The sequence below is a fragment of the Strix aluco genome, chromosome 3 (genome assembly GCF_031877795.1).
Source record: "Strix aluco isolate bStrAlu1 chromosome 3, bStrAlu1.hap1, whole genome shotgun sequence".
NCBI lineage: Eukaryota > Metazoa > Chordata > Aves > Strigiformes > Strigidae > Strix > Strix aluco.
This window is the reverse complement of record NC_133933.1, coordinates 43,036,554-43,057,202: the sequence shown is the minus strand read 5'-3', so window position 1 is coordinate 43,057,202 and position 20,649 is coordinate 43,036,554. Positions and strand designations below refer to the sequence as shown.

The following is a 20,649-nucleotide window of genomic DNA, read 5'->3' as shown; positions in this document are numbered from 1 at the left end:
ATAAAGCATCATATTATAGCAACATCCTGTGCTTCATAACTAAACTCAAGAAATACTAGTCTGCATAAACTTCCCTTTTATGCTTAGAAATCTACGAACAAGAAAGCAGTAAGTAGTTTGTCCTAAACTCGGTGAAGGCAGACAAGCCAAAATGAGATGTTTACATATAAATCAGTAAGAACCAGTTGTAACAAAAGCAGAATAACCATCACTGTACTGCTACTTGAACGACTGCAGAAGCTTTGCACCACCTCATATACCTGCTCCTTTCTTCCCATTACAAATTTTAATCCCATAAGTGATTATGTATTCCCAAATCTATAATTCTCTTTTCTACAGCATTGTCCTAAATCCTGATGAGCTAAATTAGTGACTGCCTATTTAACTTCATCCAAAATTTCTGTTACTTAAGATCAATCTATTTGGGGTAGGCCTACCTTTCAGGTTGTATTTCACTCTAACTATTATTAATTCCTGTGAGTATAATCTTACAGGAAATTGGTACTTAAGAGAGCTTCCACAATGAATCCCAATAACTCATCAGCCCCAGTAGAAGTAAGAACAACAGGGAAAAACCTGGGACAACTGGAGAATCTCTAGTTCTAATTTTCAGTCCACGTGAACAACCTTTACAAATTTGTATTTTACAAAGTTTAGATGTTAAAAAAACGTATTTTTACAGAAAAAAAAAAAAAGGAGTTTTAGGTAGCTGGAAATATGTTGACACTGAAATAACTCATTACTGGGAATTCTGTTTATGTTAATAACAAACAAATAGTACAGGATCTAAGCACCTAAATCATTCTGAAAATGAGTTTGGTTCCCACATCATTTTGTCATGTGGTAAATGGCCTCCAGTATCAGAAAGCTGCACTTCACAACTTTTCTTATTGTCTTTAACATGAGAACTTTTGAATTTTTTAAGTCAAATAACAAAATGTTTAAGTTCTAGTAAGCCAAATGAACACATGGTTGTTTTGAAAAATAGTTTAGGCATTTTTTTTGTACTACTACAGCTCTCAAAGGCCCAAGTCTTGACAGGTTTTATTCCATGCTCTAGGTACAGCAAATGCATAGGAGAAAAATGTATCTGCCCTTACGTAATGAGGTTTTAACTTGTGTTAACCAGCTAAGAAAACCAAGGCAGTTTTGTGTGCCTTTTAACTGTCGGTAAGACAGGACTGTCCTGAATTTGCAAAGTGTTTTCTATTTTGTAGAAAATGGGGAAATAGTTTACTTACATTAATTTCCTCAGTTTTAGGAAGATTGTTAGAAACAGTTATTTCTTCCTGCAGAAAAGGAACATTTTCTTCAACTTCAGCTGCTTCTAGGTTATGTTCTTTAGGTAAATCCACATGCTTCCCCTCAAGGTGATTTTCTGAATGAGTACTGACCACATCCTCACTGTCAAGGATACTTATCACAGCTGGAAGAGATTTATATAATTTTAACTTAACTGCTATATAAATGACACAGGTTTACACAACAGGAACTAACAGAGGGAGCAGGAGCCAAGAATACAGTTCTCCATCCTGCCACATATATTGGTCTTTCTCCAAAAAACAGAAGCCAGAATGAGTTATCTGGTAAAGGAGGCAGTCCCACAATTAAAAAATATTTTTTTTAAAAAAAAGAGGAAGGGGAAAATCAACTGGCAAGTCCACAGAGAAGAAGAACAGAGGTGGCTGGAGAGGCACACTGATAGCTAGTTATTCTTCACAGCCTGAATACTGAGGATGCATCATCTTTTAAAACAGTAACTCAAGGGAATTAGTAGTGGTGTATAACATTAAAATAAATACTGATCTCTCCTAATATTTTAAATTCTACCAGTTTTCTCATTATCTTTATCAAGAACAGGAACATTCACTACGCATTTTCTACACGGGCTTTCTTTGAAGAGGGTATTCTCCCTGCAGTTCAACGCAAGTCAGCAGTAACATGCTACTACTGCTTCAATCTGAGACACCTGTAGTGCTATGGCAAACTACACATTTTACTTCAGGAGTTCAGCTACTTTAACTCACATAACATCTCCAACATACTGTACATACATTCACTGTCTGCCTCCGGCGGTTCAGAAAGCTGTGGATTTGTTGCAACTGGTATGGTGTTTTCTTCTGATGGAGAGGACATTTTGGACTCCTGGTGGCTTGTTTCACTTCACGAACAGAAAGAGAGAAATTAATCATAAAGCTTCAAAACAAACACTGAAGAGCTTTACAAATTACTTTCTCACTGTAAATTCTCCAAGTTTCAAAACAGAAAAAAATCAAAAAGGATTAGAAATTCCTTTACCAACAGAGCTTCATTGAATTCATGACTTATTTTATGCAACAAATCAAGCACTTAACATTCTTCCCAGCTATCTAACACTAGATAATAACATAACAACAGATCTGTATTAAAGAATAATACATTACTTGTCTTCTGTAGAAAAGAGTGCAACTGCTATATTGGAGTTTTAGAACAAACTGAACAGAAGTTTGTGCCAGTGTAAGGTACCACTTGAAATTAAGGGTTATTTCATTGCTAACGTTCTGTCTTTATCACTAAGCGACTGCAGCTTTTAAAGCACCTGGTAAGAAAACTGCTTCCCTTTCCATAAGCAAATAGGTGTTAATTGAGCACACACAGAAAACAGAAATTATGTGTATAAAATACTGCCAGAAAGTGTTCAAGCCCCAAAATAAACTCGCTAAAGTTACAGGAATCTCAGGTGTAATTTTTAGCGACAATTTTCAGACAGAAGCAGGGCTTGTGTTCACAGTATCTGCTTAGTAACTCTCAAACTGTAAAAAGGTTTGTATAGCCAGCTGAATGAAGTCTTTATCACCACACTCTGGGGTCTGCAATGATTTGAGAAAAAAGGCTCAACTTGACAGCTAGTCAATTTGACTTATATTCATGCCAAATTAGTTCCGTTCACAGACAGAAAGGAATAGAAAAGCTGTTATATTTAAGAACACAGGGAAGAACCAATACCAGATCAAAGTCATACTTTTCAAACACAGGAATGCCAGCAGTTACATGCTATGTGAACCCAAAGATCTATCTATTTTATAAACTTACCCTTCACTTGCAGTCCTAAAAGTAGCAGCCTCAGCAGCTTTAAACACCGATTTATCATCCTCAGGAAGGTTAAGCCATTCAGTATTTGACTCTCCCACAAATCCTACAAAAATAGACAGAGGAATGACTTCCCTATTGCACTTATCATTTCTTTTAAAATGCTCATATGATTTTACAGTCAGCCTTTATGCATTTCACCTAGGATACTGATCTAACAAAATAATGCTACCAAGACTTCTAATGCACAGGTCTGAACTCTTCTTTCCAGTAAAACAAGAAGTCTGGCACATAATTTCCATCAAGAAAAAAAAAAGACCATTGATATTTTGTGTACAAACTAAACTTGATGTTACTGACCTAATACATGAAAACTTCAGAAAACATGCTGCCTCCTTAAAATTGAGGAGTAACTTTTTTTATTTCTCTTTGGATATTTATGTCATCCCAAGCAATGCTGCTTTCCTTTCTTGACTCCCTTTCCCCTCTTCTACAAGAATACATCTAAGGTCTTTTCTTGTCCTTTTCTCTAGTGATTGATTGGTGGGGTTGAAACCCAACTGCTTGCTAACCTGTTTTTATCTCAACACGTTCAATTTTAGAAACATCCTCCTTTTCTTCTTTGTTTCTACTGTCTGCTGCCTCCAGATCCAGCAATTCCCTTTGCAGACAGTATGCGGGCCTGGGATAATTTTGCTAGCTCAGACCAAACAAGAGCTGTACTGACTGCCCTCTAATGCTTCCAGAGCACTGAAACTGTACAGAACCGTCTGTACCACAGCTCAGCAATGCCGAAATTTCTTTATAAGGTTACTCTTTAACAATTAGTACCTTGTAATTATTTTTCATGAAAAATATCTTTGCTTTCTCGTCCAAATACAAGACAGCTAAAATAGGACAGGTAAATGTTTTGACCTATCTTACTAGAAACACTTAGATCTGGAGACCCCCTTTTACCCATGTTCACAGAGTCCACATCTGGGCACTCCTGTTATTTAAAAAGAAAAGGAGCTGAGGAACTTGAATAGCAACAATCACTCTCCAGGATCCTCCAGAATCATCTCAGACTTAGGACTGAATCAGGCTGCATATGATGCACCGATACCAGAGTACACACTCACGGCTACAGTTTCAAGACCTCAGACGCAGAATTCTGACACCTGCATACATGTCCCAGGAACAGCAAACATTTTTTATAAAGAGTTGAACAGACTGAGCTCTGTTTATCAAATACTGACTGTAGCTGTTTGCACATCTTCTCCCTGTTCCTGCACTACTTTAATTCCCAGCTCTTCACTTACTGCTCACCAGCTAGTGAGCTACATCTCTTCTAACCTGACAGCAGACCTGCTCATATGAACACATCCTCAGCAGCTGGACTGGCTTGAATGAGTTGAGTTGAGCTGAATTACTGAAAAACAACTGAAACAGGTTTGGAAAAGGCTGCATAAGCTGTTGAGCGAGCAAAACGAGCAAGCATAGCTGTGAGGAGAAGCACATACACAAAGCAGACTCACTTCCAGAAAAAACACTTAAACTGAGCACTAGCGAAGTGGTTAAAAAAAAAAAAGAAAAAAGTCTATCTAGTCAAAGCACACCATACACTAAACCTGCTGTGAAAAACCTGCAGCTTACAGAAGTACCCCTAAAACATAACTAGAAGCCTCAGTTTTCCACTCGTATCCCGCTCAAAACTCCCACAAGTCACTGCTGTCTCTCAGCTGCAATTACACACAAGAAATGCCAGTCAAAAGTGATATACATTCATAACATCCAGGATACCCAAAAAAGGACTCAAAACAGTGGCAATTTTAAAAGCCTAGGACAAGGAAGTGCCTAGGACACTTGTGAGCACTCATTGTTAACTGTTGCACTCATCAGTAATTTAGCCTTGTGAAAACATTTGGAAAAAAATCAGAAACTTAGGTAATCATAGGATGAAACACACCAGCTTCTTTTCTTAGTTCTGATGAATCTGATTGTTCCATCTGGAAAGGTTTATCTTCAACCATTGCCCTGTTGTCTTCCTTCTCCAATTCTTGAAGATCGTCAGTTTCTTCAGTGGAAGAATTAGCTGGTTTAACAGCTATAAAGATGACATCATCTTCAAAATCACCAGGTGATTTTGCATCATGATACTCCAAAGTAGTTTGGTCTGACCCGGCAGAGAAGTTGCTATTTTCTTTGCTGACATCCATTTTCTCCACACCATCTCCAGGTATGCTTTCTGAAGACTCTTCCATTTCAGCACGATCCTCCTCAGGATTGCTCAGAGTAAACAGAGTTGCTTTATCTCTATTTTCAGACCAAGCATCCTCCACCACTCCATGATGATGCTCCGAGGAAGCTCCAGACAGTGCTTTATCATCTTCTGTTACCTTCTTTTTAAAACAAAACAAACAAACAAAAAAATCACAATAAACAACATGCATATGCTTTTTGTCAAAGCAAGAAAAAAAAACCCAAACCCAAATATATACCAGTATTTATAAGTTTTACAAGTGCCAACTTAAGCAAGGTACTACAAAATTAATTCTCATTCTAGCACTACCTTAGCTTTTAAAGCCAAGTGTAAAAATTAAACATGCTTCTGACTGCTTATTGAGTTTCCATGACCTTGGAGAATTAAGATGAAGCGAGTCTTGCATGTGCTTGCTTATACAGTCATCTCAAGACTGTTCACTGGGTTCACTACCGTGTTTTCAAGAGTGAGCTTTGCACACCTAAAATCATAACTCAAGATTTGTCTTCTTTTATGCTTGCCTTGTCAACCTGTATGCACTACTAAAATATTTCACTATTCACTATGCCCGCAGCATGGAACAAGTAAATTAATCTGGCCACACAGCACTATTAGTAAGAATTTCACATAAGAGAGAGCCTCTTATTACACTTGAGTAGCTCTTTATAACAGGCAATAAGAGGTGTAACAAAAACAGATTCTGACAATTTGTTAGTAGGTGTACGGAGAGCTCATACACGTAGATCCTCACACATGTCCCTCTTCTGCCCCTGATTTTGGTATGTTCCTTCAGCAACAGCGTGATGAGCTCAGTCAGGGAATCCAACTGACAGAACAAAAGGAGGAGTAGAAGGGGGCAACTTCTGGGCAGACTGACTTCATTTTACAACTATATGAATGCTACCCCTGGTGCAAGGCAAGAAGCAAACCCAACAACCTTAGGGCTAGAGAACAGACAACAGTACAGCTCGCTTCATCAGGAGTCTATTTTTATCACAATTTAAGTAAACCCAGCCTTGCAAAAAGAGAGACCAAAAGCAAATGCAGCTCATGACTTCCATTGCTTTCAAAGATATTTAATTCACAAAGCTTGACAAACCCAAACAACTGGCCCAATCTGTATTCCTTACCTTCCTGCCATACCACCGTTTGAAGAGGTATAGCAGAAAGCTGAACTAGCGATTTGGAACAATCACAGCTCCTAACAACGCTTGAGTAAAACTGTCATAGTCACCAACATGTATTTTGAATATGTTCCTGCAGGCAGGTGACGTTACGGAAGGTCTAACATAACCTTTTTCTGACCAAATTCAAATCTGCCATTCTGGTTTGCAATTCCAATTCCCAATATAAGGAGTTCTAGCAAACTTAAAAAATTCTAAATCAAATCACAGTCCATAAAGCCTTTAACTACAAAAATCATTAACTATGGTCCAGCTTACCCCAACAGTCCATTTTGCATTTGAGTTCTCTTCCCTGAAAGATATTCTAGGTTCCTTTGCTCGTAGAGGAGGAGTAACTGATCGTCCTGGAGATGCAGAGGGAGTTGCTAGGGGTGTGGTGCGAAGGCTGGATCTGAGAATAGACTGAGGAGTAAACCCAGGAAAACCAGAAGCAGATGTGGCTAAAAATTTAGCTCTCTATGAAAAGAAATAAAAACGTTTAATTTAAAACCAGTTACATTTTCAAAACGGAAGACTTCAGTTGTCAAGAACATTAGTTTAAACTACAAACTGAGGTTGCACCAGCAGAGACGACAAAGTTTAGCCTCTGCCCTGCTCTTTTTCCAGAGGTACAAAAAGCTTAATGATACAACCCCCCATGCTTTTTGTTTCTTTTGGCTTTTTTTCCTCCCAATGCCAACATAGTACCTTATTTTTCAAATTAATTTCCTGATTAAACAGGGATCTTCTTGTCTGCAATGTTCTTCCCTCCCAGTAATTTTTGAAATTTCTACACTGCTCTTCTAAAAGACATGCAACTTCAAATGTTACCCCAGATACAGTGACTGAACACACTGCCATGTGAAATGGCAATCAGCAAAGCAGCAGTGAGAGCTTATTTTTTCACTAATTAATCAATCCACGTGCTAGACTAGATTAAGTGACACTGCTGTAAAAATACCCATGCATCTTCATCTAGAAGCATTCAGGTCTTCTTGCCTCAGCTCAAAAAAGAATTTACAGTACCAAAAGGGTTTAAAAGGAGGATAATGAAACTAGCTTAATGATAGGGATGATATTTAATAAGAAGAAAAAGGTTATAATTCAGAGAGATCACAACTACTTTGTTCAGGTAATCAAAAGCAAAAAGACCAGCACCAGCAAGACAGGTCAAACATTATTATTTCCTTACAAGAGAAGAGATTGACGGCAGTGAATGGAAATACAGCTTAACACAAACAATTAATAAGTAAAATTACTGCAAAAAGCCATCACTGAATCTGACAGAGACTGACATCACTTAGTTGTCATTCACTTAACTGGATTAAGAAACAGAAGCATATACATTCTTGCTGGTAGGTATGCAAGTCAAACTGTACAGAGCTATGGAGCACTTAAAATAACAAGATGGTTAAGCTACAAATTGCATCTTTAAGGATCTAAGTATATTGAAATGTCCAATTTTAACTTACTTTGTTCCATGCAATAAAAACAAGTGTAATTCACAAAGCTATGGGACAACGTGCATACTGCAATTAATGCAGAATTAACCTTTCCCTCTTCAAGACTTGTTCCCAATATCCTGCTTCCAAAAGGACTCTATATACAATAACCACATGCATACTGAAAATATGCCACAATTTGAATCCAGCAGTGTTTGTGTTAAATACTTCGGTGGTTTCATTTTAAACAAAGTTTACAGGCTTTTGATTTGGTCGGTTCTCAAAATACAAACCTTAACCACAAGAGGAGTCTGTAGTAAATCCATCTCAGATGCTCCTGAAGAATTCTTTTGTGAGATGGAACCATGCATATTTGATTTCAATGGGCTGGATGCCATGAATGAAGTAGAAGCTCTGCATGGTGACTGCCAGCTACCACCCTGTGCTGCAGAACATGAAGGGGCAGGACGAACCACCAAATCCAGCAATCTGTTGAGATACCCAATTTAAAATACGAACATCAATAAATAAATGAAAAAAAATCATGCTGCGTTCAAGAAATCTGAGATGATACATAACAAAAACATTCAATGAACAAGAAATACGGGTGAACCCTCACTGTTGGGGTGATGTCTCAGGCCCATGAACAAGTTGCAGGCATTCTTTTTTTTAATTATTTCTTTACATTTCATATTTAATTTCCTAAATCACTGTCTCCGAGGCAAGAGTAATCCAAGTCGCCCAAGGGACGTAATTCTCATGTCAGAAGAAAATTCACCTGCATTTCAATGCTGGGATCACTCACATTCTCCACTGAGTTGTGTCCTGAAGTTGACCTTTTCTTTAACAGATACAAAACTAAACGCAAACAGAACACTTTTGCAAACACAGAAAGTACAGACACACACACACACACATATACATAAACATATATATGAGAAGCTACATCTTTTTGAAACATTCATTCTGTACATCTACTATACCTGGAATATTTTTGTGAAAATTTTGTAACTGGTGTCCCAACAAATGCACTGCGCAACTCTGCATCAGGGAGAGGACGAGGTACGACTGATGGTTCTGTAACTCTAGGACTATAATGAAAAGGAAAATGCAACTGACTTTCATTCCCCTGAAGTTCAAACATACCAGAATTCAAGTTTATTTGACTGTACCACTTGTAAGAAAATGATCTGACAACTACTAGCCTCTTTTCCACTCTTCATAATTCTGCCTGATTTTAAGTAAAAAAGGCAAAAACAAAGCAGAAACTGGGCAACAATTGGTAAAAAAGTACTATTTGATCACACAAGTCTACCAAAATCAGTACACCAATAGCTTGATGGTAATCCTAGTTCTACTTTCAGCTATCTTCAATTCTTGTGAACACATTTACCACAATGTAAGTATACATATTGCCATAAATGAGATTATCGCAGCAGAAAAACTCTCTCTCTCCAAATATTCCTTATGATGAATTGATTCTTAAGTCTTATAGACTGTATGTACAAAAAAAGCCAAACAAAGCTTTACTCAGGTGCACCTTTCTTCCAAAACACTAACATAACTGAAACGGATTTCTCTCTCTCTCTCTCCCCACACATGTAGCTCAAGACTGAACTTTGTTAAAAGGTTGTTTACCTATCATATTGTGAGAAACTGGCTTTCTGATCATTTCCTGCCCATACTTCTCCAATTTTGGACAATACATTACTGATGAAAGTTGCTCTGGTATGCACATTTCCTGCATTAGCTTGTTTTGTTACTGTTGATAATGGCTTTGGTCTTGCAACTGTAAAGCAAGAGGGGAAAAAATATCAGCCTTGTGTAATCAAAGTGAGGGTTAGTTGCCCATTGTATTCTCCCCCCGGCCCCCAACTTACCTTCTCTTAAGGCCGATGAAGGCAAGTGATAAGGCTTGGCTCTCTCTACAGCCAGCTTCCTTTGAACTCTAGGAAGGATCTTGCCGTATTGGTCTAATATAGAATTTCTGGCAACTGCTCTCTCTCTCAAGCGAGGATCGGGATCATTCTGTTGAATCAAAAGCATAAAGCAAAAAGTTAACTAATTATAACAAGTTCATTGCACAGAACTATTTGTGCTATTTCTAATCAATGGATAAATTTTCTCTACAGATATATAGTAAAATACATCCACTGCACAGAACAGCATCAAGTTCTACCCATCAGCACACACCAATTTTACCTGGTAATTTTAGCAAAGTGGAAGGCAGACTAGAACACTAACAGAACCTACAACTTTAAGTTAAAACAATTCTGGCACTCTGCAGAACCTTATTCCGATACACCTGTCACCACCTGCAATTTTCAGACGGCTTGCTTACAAAATAGCTGGATTTCATTCGCTTTTCCTGAAACACCAAGGTCCAAGAGAACTGAATATAAAGGGCAACTGCAAATTACATTGGACAAAATGATGTGAATATTAAAACGAGTAAGAAAAAGCTACCTACACACACCTTCTGGCTGGATGAAAGTTTTCAAATGCAGGACCTAAAACTTCCAAGACCACCTTATAAGTTTGATTCACTGAAAAACTACGGTTCCAGAAAACAGCAAACGCATCACAGATTCATAAGAGAAGTTCACATAGCACAACATTTAATCTGGCTCTTTTGAGAAACAGAAGTTAGGTAAGAATTACCGTCATAAAAAGTGGGAAGATGAAAGTTGTGGAATTGTAGAGCTCACACTATAACTTGAGAAAATAAAACTAAAAAAACCAACCAAACAAAAACCACCATGCAAATTTTACCTGTGGATTGGCATCCAGACTGCTCTCAGCTAGAAGAAGAAAGTTCTGTGCAAGATACGAGAGATGACATACAACACACTCTCCATTCCACAGAAAGGAGGGACACAAACAACTTGCAGTAATCTACACTATGCATAACATATGTATCTGAATAACTGAATGAGAAGACTGGCTGACAGAAAAGGTATGTATTTATTGCTTGGATGCAAACAAACTATCTGAAGATGAGTCAACAATGCTCTGTAACATTTAATTTATGCCTTCACAGAGCAGCTTTGGAGTAGTGAAATATTTTGTTAAACTTTTAGGTTCAGCTGTAACTTAAGGTGTAGAAACTTATTCCTAGTATTTCAAAGAATGGTATAAAAAACAAAGCAGAATTTTTATTGAGTACTATCAAAAATGGTTAGTAACCCCTCACAGAAACTTGTATGCTTGACAGAACTTTTAAGCTTACCATAAGATTAACCTTCATTGACTGATTCAGCTGTAGTGCTGGGATATAGTTGGCACGCTGCAGATGATGGACTAAAAGAAATTCAGGATTCTGAACACCAGCATTGGTCTGTAAAAATTTCTCCAAACACTCCTATAAGAAATAACACATTTCAAGAAATCTATTATGATTCTGCCTCTTCTCTTTTCAAAGAGATGAAGATTTTTTTTTTTTCTTGTCTACACTTACTTGTTCAGTGTCTGTGAAAGGTAGCTTCAGTAAATCTTCCATTAGTCCCATCTCCTGACAGATTTCAAACATGTGTTTTAACAGCTCCTCTATGTTTAACTTAGTGGTATGTTGCTGCAACAGATCCCAAGCCTCCACCATGCACCTGTAATTAATTTTTGTGATGTAAAGTATTATTAATAGGATAACTAAAAAGATGGTCCAAAATTATTGTTTTCAAAGTTTAAAGGAAATTTAGGGGCTCATGACTGGTATTTTTTGTTCTCCACCTTTCACAATATTTGAATGCCAAAATGGTGGGATATATTTCTTTACCTATTGGACAACAACACAGTGAGGAAAAGCCGCACTTCACTACTGTCTGACATTGATGCCTTCATCATCTGCATGTATCTGAGGGCTCGCCTCTGTTCTCCTTGGCACATGAGGGATTGAATAATTCTCGTATGTTGCCATGACACAGTTTTGATCGTAGCTGGATGAAAGAGCAGGGCCAGTGAATTCTGTAGAAGTCAGAGATAAGGTGTATTAAGATATATACATACACACATGCAAGAAAAACATTCAAAAGTGCGTTAAGTAAGGGTGAATGTGTGTTAAATAAACTTAGATGACTAACTAATGAAATACTCGCTACAGGACATGTAAATAAAAATTCTGAAGTATTTGCAGGAAAAAAAATCAGTTAGCCATACAGAGCAAAGTATTTTAAAAGGAGTAATTCACACTTTTCTGGGTTAACCAAAGCTCTGTATACAAACATCACTTTTTATCCATACATTACTAAATAATCAGACAAACAGTTTATATTAACATTGTGACAGGCAAAGAACAACCTTCAGCATCAGAAAGAACGTGAATTAGATTGAAAAGTCGATTTGGCAGTCTTCTGTCTCAAATCTTGCTGTTATGATCATTGTTTTATATTGAAAGTACCTGAAACACTGGTTTTGAGAAAGTGCTCAACTGATCTGCTGAAAACAACCTAAAAGGGTGGCTTTTAAAATTCAGATATCAAGCATTATTAAAGTTGATTTCTTCTTTCTTTTAATTAATTTCCTATCAAAGTAATTAAAACAAAATTTCAAATCACAATTTCTTGTTGAAGATGTTGTAGCAGTATTACAAAAAAGCTTCTAATGTTTTATCACCTGTTATTAGCTAAGCACTGATTTTTTAAAATCATTCTACAGATTACAGCTTGGTACTGTCATGTGTGTCTAACTAAACTGTAACATACTTACTTCATAATCGTTGTGATCTATAAGCCAAAAACCTTGAATAAGCTTGACAAGACCCCAAGGGATAGCGAAAGCAGTTGGGAAGGAGTCAATTGAAGTTTCTGTTTTATTTGGAAAGGAATGTATGATATCTAGCAGCAAGTAAATTGTCTGGTATCAAGTATCTAATTAAGGCTAATAGATTTGTAAGATCAAAAAGTTATCACATTACATTTAGAGAAACATACTGAAATAAGAATATAAAAATGGTAGGAAGAAGAAAATACTAGTGTATTAGTCTTGCCATTTTGAGCTATTCTAACATAAAGATAGCTGGGTCCTAACCACAAAATTGCATTCTGCATAAATAGCCAGAAGGAAATATTCTTTGATTTCTGTAAGGCATTCAAAAATGTTAAGTCTAGATATTTAAACACTTCAGTTAGAAACTCAGGCTCCCTCTTTAGTCAGTGGAGCTACTAGATGGACATTAAAAACATATGAACATCCAATACTTAATGAAAAAAAGCAAACAAATTCTACAGTTGTTTTTCCTCATTTCCAGAGTATACAAAACAAGGTAATGATGATGTCCTTATAATACAACTTAGCTTGTAATGATTAAAACCGGATTCGAAACCGTATGCGGATCATGCATTGGTACTGCCATTTCCTCTTTCTGAGATCCGATTTTAGGGACATATTCTAGTAAGACAGCTCTGGGGTACAACAATTTTTAAACTCCTTATTCTCTAGGCTCCACTCTGAGGTTAGGCAACAAACAACAAAAGCAGTTCTGTATATTTCAGCAGCTTAAAAATTAAGTTTCTGCCCAATGATTTTTCTCTTCTATTTATTACTCTGTGTGCCTGCACTTTCAACAGAACAAAAGCATGCACTGTTCGCTCTCCTGCAAAATCAATGATTTCAGCAAAACTCAGGTACTGGGAAACCACTGTTAGAAATACTTTTGCTCTCAAGTGGCATGTTTTAGTGAATCACTCTAGTATGTAGCCACTTGCTACAGATATGGGTGCTTTAAAAAAATTTAAAACTGTGTCTAAATTTTAAGAAAAACTAAAGGGGCTTTTGATCTTTACCATTTCTTAGTAAAGCTGTTTTCTCATATCAGAAAAGACTTTGCAACAAAACATTTAAAAAACAAGAAATCATAAAAAATCCTCAGTACAAAGAAAAAAAACAATGCTTCTGTCTACAACTTAATTCTAAACTAAATGTTTTCATGTGCATTGTGTTTGAAGCATAAATTTTAAAATGTTATTAAACAAACATTTAAGAACATCTATGTGCATATTCTGAAGGTGTAATAAAAATAACTAGAAAGGATACAATTGCATGTTTGTAGCTTTCTTCAATGCCTTCTAACAAATAGAGATCCAGCAGTGCCTGAAACGAAAAATTAGAAGTTTATTAAAAGCTCCTGTCATTCAAAAATCACTGGGTTTTGGGTAGGGTTTTGGGGGTGCTGTTGTTGTTGCTTTTGTTGTTTTCAGTGAACACTCACATGTAAACTAGCAGGTGGATATTTCCCAGTTCCTCCCTCATCTCTCCTCCACAACTTCTCAACTTGGTCTCCTAACTGGGAAACCATTCCATCAATCATCAAGCAGTCAGAATCCCATTTTCCTCTGGAACAAAAGGTAGCAATGATTTGGACAAAGTAAAACACTACTTCCAGCCTCTCAGTGTAACATATTTCCTCCAGTCAAAACCAAAAAAAGAGATCCCACAGAAAAGAGTCAATGAAAGTAACAAACACACAAAGGCGTGATTATGACTTGAAATGCACCTGAAGAAATTTCCAAGTCAGATGAAACATGTTTATTAGATCATACTGAATTATTAAAGGAGTTCAAAATAGAAATCCTAAAAGTTGTAATGACCTTTTAGTTTTCAGGTTTTTTTGTTGTATTACCTGTAGTAGAAAGGAAGCGTAAACAAAGTTTTTCAAGCACCAAAAATAACTACTCTCATACTAACACAGGAAACCTAACAGTATCAAAATACCAGGACTATTTTTTATCGCAAATCTAATGCCTCAAATTGAAGTGTTCCAAAACACAGCTGTGAGACAACATAATGGCAAGTTCAGATTTTGTTCTCAACATCTCACCTTTGTTACTGAAAAGAAGTTATTTTCAGGAAGCTGAGCATACAGGCAAATTTTACTATCATCTTAAAGCAGCATTTTTGTTTCTATACCCATAGCATACAATCACAGATGGCTGAACCTTTCAAAATTACATTCTTCAAAAGCCCATCACAGTCTTCTGCCGACTGCGATGCCACCCTTTAATTTCCCAATGACAAAAGGAGAAGCAGCACACTAGATGTTGTATGCTTATAAGGAACACATGAGCCTGTATGTAAGTTACTTGAGAAGTAAGCTAAGTAAGATGAACTTCAAGGTCAATACCTAACACACTGCAGCTTCCACCTTAACTCATCTTGTGGCATTTTGTTCACAGTATCATAGCCTAAGCTTCTTCGGGTCTTTATTTAGTTTTCAGTACAATTCCTAGAGAAAAAACGATTGTCATTTAATCCAAGGTATATCACCTATATGCTAGTAAACTAGTCCAGAAAAGAGAGCTTACATGAGGAAGTGATTTTTATCCAATAGCCAGTAGAGTGCTCAGTGCGTCAACTACATATAACTCTGACTACCTTAGGGAATTGCAGAAATGTACTTGAGTAGGAGATTTAGGCTAATACAGTTATTACCATCTATTACTAGCCAATAAAAGAGACTTTTTTTTTTTTTAACATGCTTTCCTCTGTGTCAAAAACAATTGTTCTGTGAACACCATGCTTTGCTGAACTGGAGATGACTCATCCTATCCTCATCATATGATCTTTTTCAGTAGTAACAAATTATACAGATTAGCCAATTAATTAAGTACGCTACAAAAAAATGAGGGTACCAACAAACGGTACTAAGCAGAGCTCTATGGAAACGTGGTAACACAGGAAAGTAACCTCTGTGTTCCACAGAAGACAGGCATCACTGAAGTCAAGAGTACTGTTGGCAAATGCATTAAGCATAGCAAATACAACTGTTGATATACAAGCCATTCACTTCCACTTCTGAATTTGCAGTGGGAGGGTTCCAGAGTTTTCCTGTAAGGCTTACCTTGACAAACGCTCAAGTTTCTGTCGATGGCCAGTATAGTAGCTCTGTATCAGGCGATAATTGTAGAAAGGTCTAGACAAATGCATGTCATCATCTACAGGCAATAAAGTAAAAGGAAGTCAAAGAAGTAACTTCACATTTTTAAACTACAATTTTTGACTAAAAAGACAGAAGATTGTACAAGCTAAACATCAAGAAGCAAAGGCAAGCCTCCAACTTTGAAAGAAGCCAATCCTGTTTCTGCCTTTGCTAAAAGAGATGTAAGACACAAGACTCCATTCCTTCTTGCTTCAACTGACATTTCAAGTTGATGTAGTGTTCAGAACATGTAGCATGAGCTGAAGCTCACTACAAAAAAGGCCAGTTCTCAAAGGGAACGTAAAACATGTCATGTGAGCATTTGTAAGACAATTAAGGCTGACAATAGTATTTATAATCCATCCAAATAAAGGATTATTTGCAAGATGTGTTTTTGTCTCAAGCAATAAATAAAAAGTTCAAAATACGCAGGTAATGCTTTTACTGTAAAAACAAGCTTTCCAGTATTTCTTGTTTAATAGTAACGTGTTTAAAATCCCAAGTACTTCAAGCTGCGGACACAAGCAACTCCTTGAAGTCAGAGACTTACTGCTCTTTCTGAAAAACAGCCAGGAAAGAAACTGCTTGCAATATTCTACACTATGTGTGTGAAAAAACAGTAAAATTTCCATTTCACCAACAGAACTTCAGCACATGCTGTCACTGAACCAACACGACTTGTTACTGATGAAAACATTTATATAAAACGTGGCTAAGCATGTCTTCATAGGAATCCCTCACTGGAGAGTCTCCTTGTTACAAATGTATTACAGTTTATGCTTACCTAAACCCTCTGGAAGGAGGCTGGATCGGCAGAACCAGATGACCACTCGTGCATACAGAGAAATGAGGCTAGTTACCACCTGCTTATTTGTCAAGTCTGTAAAACCTGAAAAAAGGCATAAGATTATTTTTGTTATGCCATTCCTTTCATTTGAACAAAAGAAAGTATAAAAATAACCCAGGAGAAATCTTGTCTTTCCATTTTTCACTCTGTATCGCTTTCTTATTTGAAGAAAAATCCCACAATCACCACCAAAACAAAAAGCAACCCCTACAAAGAACCAGATTCACTAAAGATTAAAATAAAAAAATAAAGCCTGAACTATTAAATACACTCATGAATAAGACATTTGTTTTTCATGTAGCAGAGATTTTACCATAGCAAAGGGATATTCTTTTTTTCCCCTCAATATGCCAAGAACAATGGATAGCATAAGAAGCTACAGAAACTCAAGTCACTTACTTTACAAATTACTCATTTATGCTTCCTTGATATTTTTTTAGCAATTTGCAGTTTCAGTATCTGCATGCAGTTATAAATTGCTAGCTAAGAATTAAAAAGAATAGTTTTCAGCATTACCACATTCAGTTGCTGTAATTTCAACTCAGCTGCTTGCACAGCTTCTTGCTGGATGTCGCCCTCCACTACCCACTTGCATGAACTCCACAGCAAACTGTTTCCCTGAACTCAGTGCATATTAAGTGGTAGTCTCAACTTTGCAGATCTAAGTCCCTTCTTCCAGCTAAATGTGACCGTTTTCCAATCATCAAAACCAACAAAAGCTCACGTTACCACAATTACAACCCAAGCATAATTTCAAATCTTAACAAAACATACCAAAGATTTAGGAATAATATTACAAACCTTTTTCGGTAAGCTCTTGTGCTTCTGTCAGAAAACAGTTTAAGACCGTGCTAAGGTTGCTCAAAAGCAACTGGCAGTGCTGAAGAGACTGTAATGTCTGGGGGTCAATGAAGTTGCAAGAGCCATCAAAGAGTGGAACACCTTTTCAAGAATAAATATTAGATCATTAGCCTACAGAGCAATTTCAGAGTTTCAAAGTACACTTGAAGAACCATGTGCAATATCATATACTGGCAGATTGCTGAACAAGCTCAAGTAGAAAGACTGATTTTATGTTTGCAGAATGGCCACACTAGTACTCACATATTTGGTCCAATTCATCTTTTGCATAGATCACTTTGTTCCATGTCCACTCAAGAACAAACCGTAAATTAGCAGCAGAACTTGGCTGTTCTGTAAAAAAAAGAAAATAAAGAAGAAATGATCAACAATTCCAAGCTAAGAAATAGATAACAAAAGCAACAGAAGTAGTATTACCTTCAGACGTCCAATGTTTAATGCATCCAGTCAGAAGTTCTAGAGAACCTGTCTGGACAGCAGCTGACAATACCGCTTCTAACTGCTCCTCCTAAACACAACAGACAAAATGCGAATCTTACATACTTTTAGTATCTGAACTGAATTGTTTCTAACTGTATACTCATTCGGACATCACAAAGTCAATTAGTACACATGCAGCTAATTCCACATTCTTTTTCTTAATTCTAGCCACAGGCTGGACTGCTTGGTGGTCTGAGGAACACATTAAACTTTTCCTCTGACATTTCAACTTACTGAAGGTGAATTCTCATCTTTATTTGCATGCTTCTGCATCATAGTCTCAGTTGACTGAGTCTCAGTTGACTGTGTTCCAACTGACTATCTTCAGTAACATCCACTACTAAATACCCACTAAGCATCTTGTGCATCTACGTTTGCCATCAAGTATGCATGAAGGTGACAGAACAAATACAACTATGCAATGGTTTTTTTGCACAGAAACAATGAAGCTAAGATCAACCAGCTTTCTAGACTATGAAGACAAGGCGGCGTTCTGACACCCAAAACAGTAAGTTATGATTTTCTAAAAGGACAGAAAAGAAGTGAAACATTTCAATTCTAATAGGCTTAAATTTTCGGCTGTTCAAATACTGTCCCTCAAGGTAGTCCCTGAGAAGGATAATGCGCAGGTATGCACAGACACGCAATATTAAGTAGTAGCTTATTTCACCTGGTGTTCCAACACTCCTTCCAGGTGAAATGATCCTTCATAAAATTTTACTACTTTTTGTTTTTTAAATCCATTCAAAAGTATCTTTCCTTTCTAGGTAAAATCATTACATTCAAAGCGATTGAATGTAATTCTACACATTAGAATACACATATGGTATTTCCCTCTTTTTCTGAAAATGGGTTTCAGACAAGGAAACACACTAAGTACCACTTATGGTGGCAAACAAAACTCCAAACCAAGCTTCTCGACCCTAATTCTGAATTTGGTCTTACTAACATTCAAAAGAAATCCTTGCTCAAATGTATAACAAGTCTCTGAATGATATAGTCACAATTCAGCAAAGGTTATTAAAACATTTCTTGATTTCCCAAGTTATTTCCAAGCTGGAGTTGACATCAGAAAAAATCTAATTTGAATGTAAGAGTCTACACCAGGCATGCAAAATAAGTAGTCTATGGGCTAGGTCAGCTTGCCAAGAAATTTACTGCAGCTAACACACTGTGCAGAGGTGTTCCTTGCACTAACACACTTCCACAAGTCTGGTGAAAGAGTCCAGTAGGCAGGAAGATGAGGGCAGTGGGAAGACTGCCCTCCCCTTCCTACTCATTGCTCCACTGTTTGATGACTAGCTGATCATTTCGCTTGGAACCTGCCTGGATGAAGATGGGCTGCTCATCACAAGGGCTCCATCTCATGAAACTCTTCAGATGAGAGAGAAAGGCTGGTGCACTGCAAATGGAAAAACTACGACAGAGCGAGGTGAAGTCCCTGTGGTGGGATAAAGCAGATAGAAGGTAGCGGGTGTCCTGAGGTAAAGGTAATTAAGGTGTGGCAGCAACAAGAGGGCAGTCTAAGAGGAGTAAATCAGGCTACTGTAGCACAAGGCAAAGGCTACAGAGGTCAAGTCTGCTTTGAGAGGCTACAGAAAAGCCTACTGGTGAAAGGAAAATGAGGGGAAGCAATGATAAAATTGTCAGGTAGAGCTGACAACAGTAATTGTTTACCACAGCCCACTTCCTTGGAGCAAATGATCACGTATTGTGCAGCAAGCTGACGTTTGCAATAGATCGCATCCGAGTGAGACGCCCCCATTGTCAGCTACTGCACTGAACCTGATGCTTTGAGAAACCGACAGGGATGAAGGTTGTCCTGAGGGAAAGATGCTCTGTGTGGCTCATGACCAGCACTGACTGCACACCTCCTTGTGTGTATTCGTGGCACAGAATTAATAGATGGGTCTCTAAAAGACAGATCCATTAGGGCTGTTCCCAGTCAAACTCCGTGGCGTGTATCTAAGAATACTATTGCTTCTGCTAACTAAAGTCAACACCTGCATTTCAGTGCAACCTGCAAACAATATGAACATCAGGTTATCATGTCCTGTAGCCTCTACAGCCCTCCCAGACATGATAAATGTATTTCCCCTTTGATTCCCTGACATGCACTCACCTGACTCAGACTGGATGGCTGGACATCAACTAGCCTTGGAGACAGCAAGCCAGCTACAAGACACCTATTGTAGCTATCATGAATGGCTTCACTTATTGAAGGACCAGATTTCTTCAAAAAATTCAAGGTCTGAAACATCAATCAAAAACTACAGATTAAGACAGCATTATTATTCAACCACTAAGGTTCTGGCTAACCACTGAGAGAAATAAAATAAATGTTCACTGAAACTGTCAGAAAGCTTGCATTAGTAATATGCTTTGGGTTAGCAATTTGAGTAAGCATTACTATGTAGAGTCTTAAACAGGGCAGCCAAACTAACAAAGTTTCTAAAAAAACCCCCCCCCAAAAAAATATCAGCCCTTGAAATGCTTAATTAATTATTTTCTAGTTTTTCTGTCAATACACAGGTCTTCCTTCTTCCCTGAACACTGACACAAAATACATTCTATATAAGCCAAAACTAACACACAACTTCAAATCACACTTTGGATGACCCTTTCTATGCTTGTTT

General features: G+C 37.3%; 1 protein-coding gene across 3 annotated transcripts in view; it reads right to left on the bottom strand.

The window, feature by feature from the left end:
* AHCTF1 (AT-hook containing transcription factor 1) overlaps window positions 1–20,649 on the bottom strand; it is a 50,306-nt gene that overhangs the window by 7,133 nt on the left and 22,524 nt on the right. For 2 of the 3 annotated variants that reach the window (XM_074818318.1, XM_074818317.1), the window contains exons 12-32: window positions 20,136–20,264; window positions 17,951–18,041; window positions 17,777–17,866; window positions 17,474–17,614; window positions 16,610–16,714; window positions 15,748–15,841; window positions 14,119–14,242; window positions 13,944–14,000; window positions 12,618–12,764; window positions 11,689–11,876; window positions 11,374–11,518; window positions 11,146–11,277; window positions 9,797–9,944; window positions 9,555–9,705; window positions 8,900–9,007; window positions 8,210–8,405; window positions 6,754–6,951; window positions 5,018–5,450; window positions 3,073–3,175; window positions 2,055–2,161; window positions 1,242–1,426 (exon numbers count right to left, since the gene is read on the bottom strand). In XM_074818318.1, coding sequence (XP_074674419.1) covers window positions 1,242–1,426; window positions 2,055–2,161; window positions 3,073–3,175; window positions 5,018–5,450; window positions 6,754–6,951; window positions 8,210–8,405; window positions 8,900–9,007; window positions 9,555–9,705; window positions 9,797–9,944; window positions 11,146–11,277; window positions 11,374–11,518; window positions 11,689–11,876; window positions 12,618–12,764; window positions 13,944–14,000; window positions 14,119–14,242; window positions 15,748–15,841; window positions 16,610–16,714; window positions 17,474–17,614; window positions 17,777–17,866; window positions 17,951–18,041; window positions 20,136–20,264 — 3,072 coding nt within the window. The remainder of the gene's footprint in view (window positions 1–1,241; window positions 1,427–2,054; window positions 2,162–3,072; window positions 3,176–5,017; window positions 5,451–6,753; window positions 6,952–8,209; window positions 8,406–8,899; window positions 9,008–9,554; window positions 9,706–9,796; window positions 9,945–11,145; window positions 11,278–11,373; window positions 11,519–11,688; window positions 11,877–12,617; window positions 12,765–13,943; window positions 14,001–14,118; window positions 14,243–15,747; window positions 15,842–16,609; window positions 16,715–17,473; window positions 17,615–17,776; window positions 17,867–17,950; window positions 18,042–20,135; window positions 20,265–20,649) is intronic. The other variant, XM_074818319.1, reaches the window with a different exon arrangement.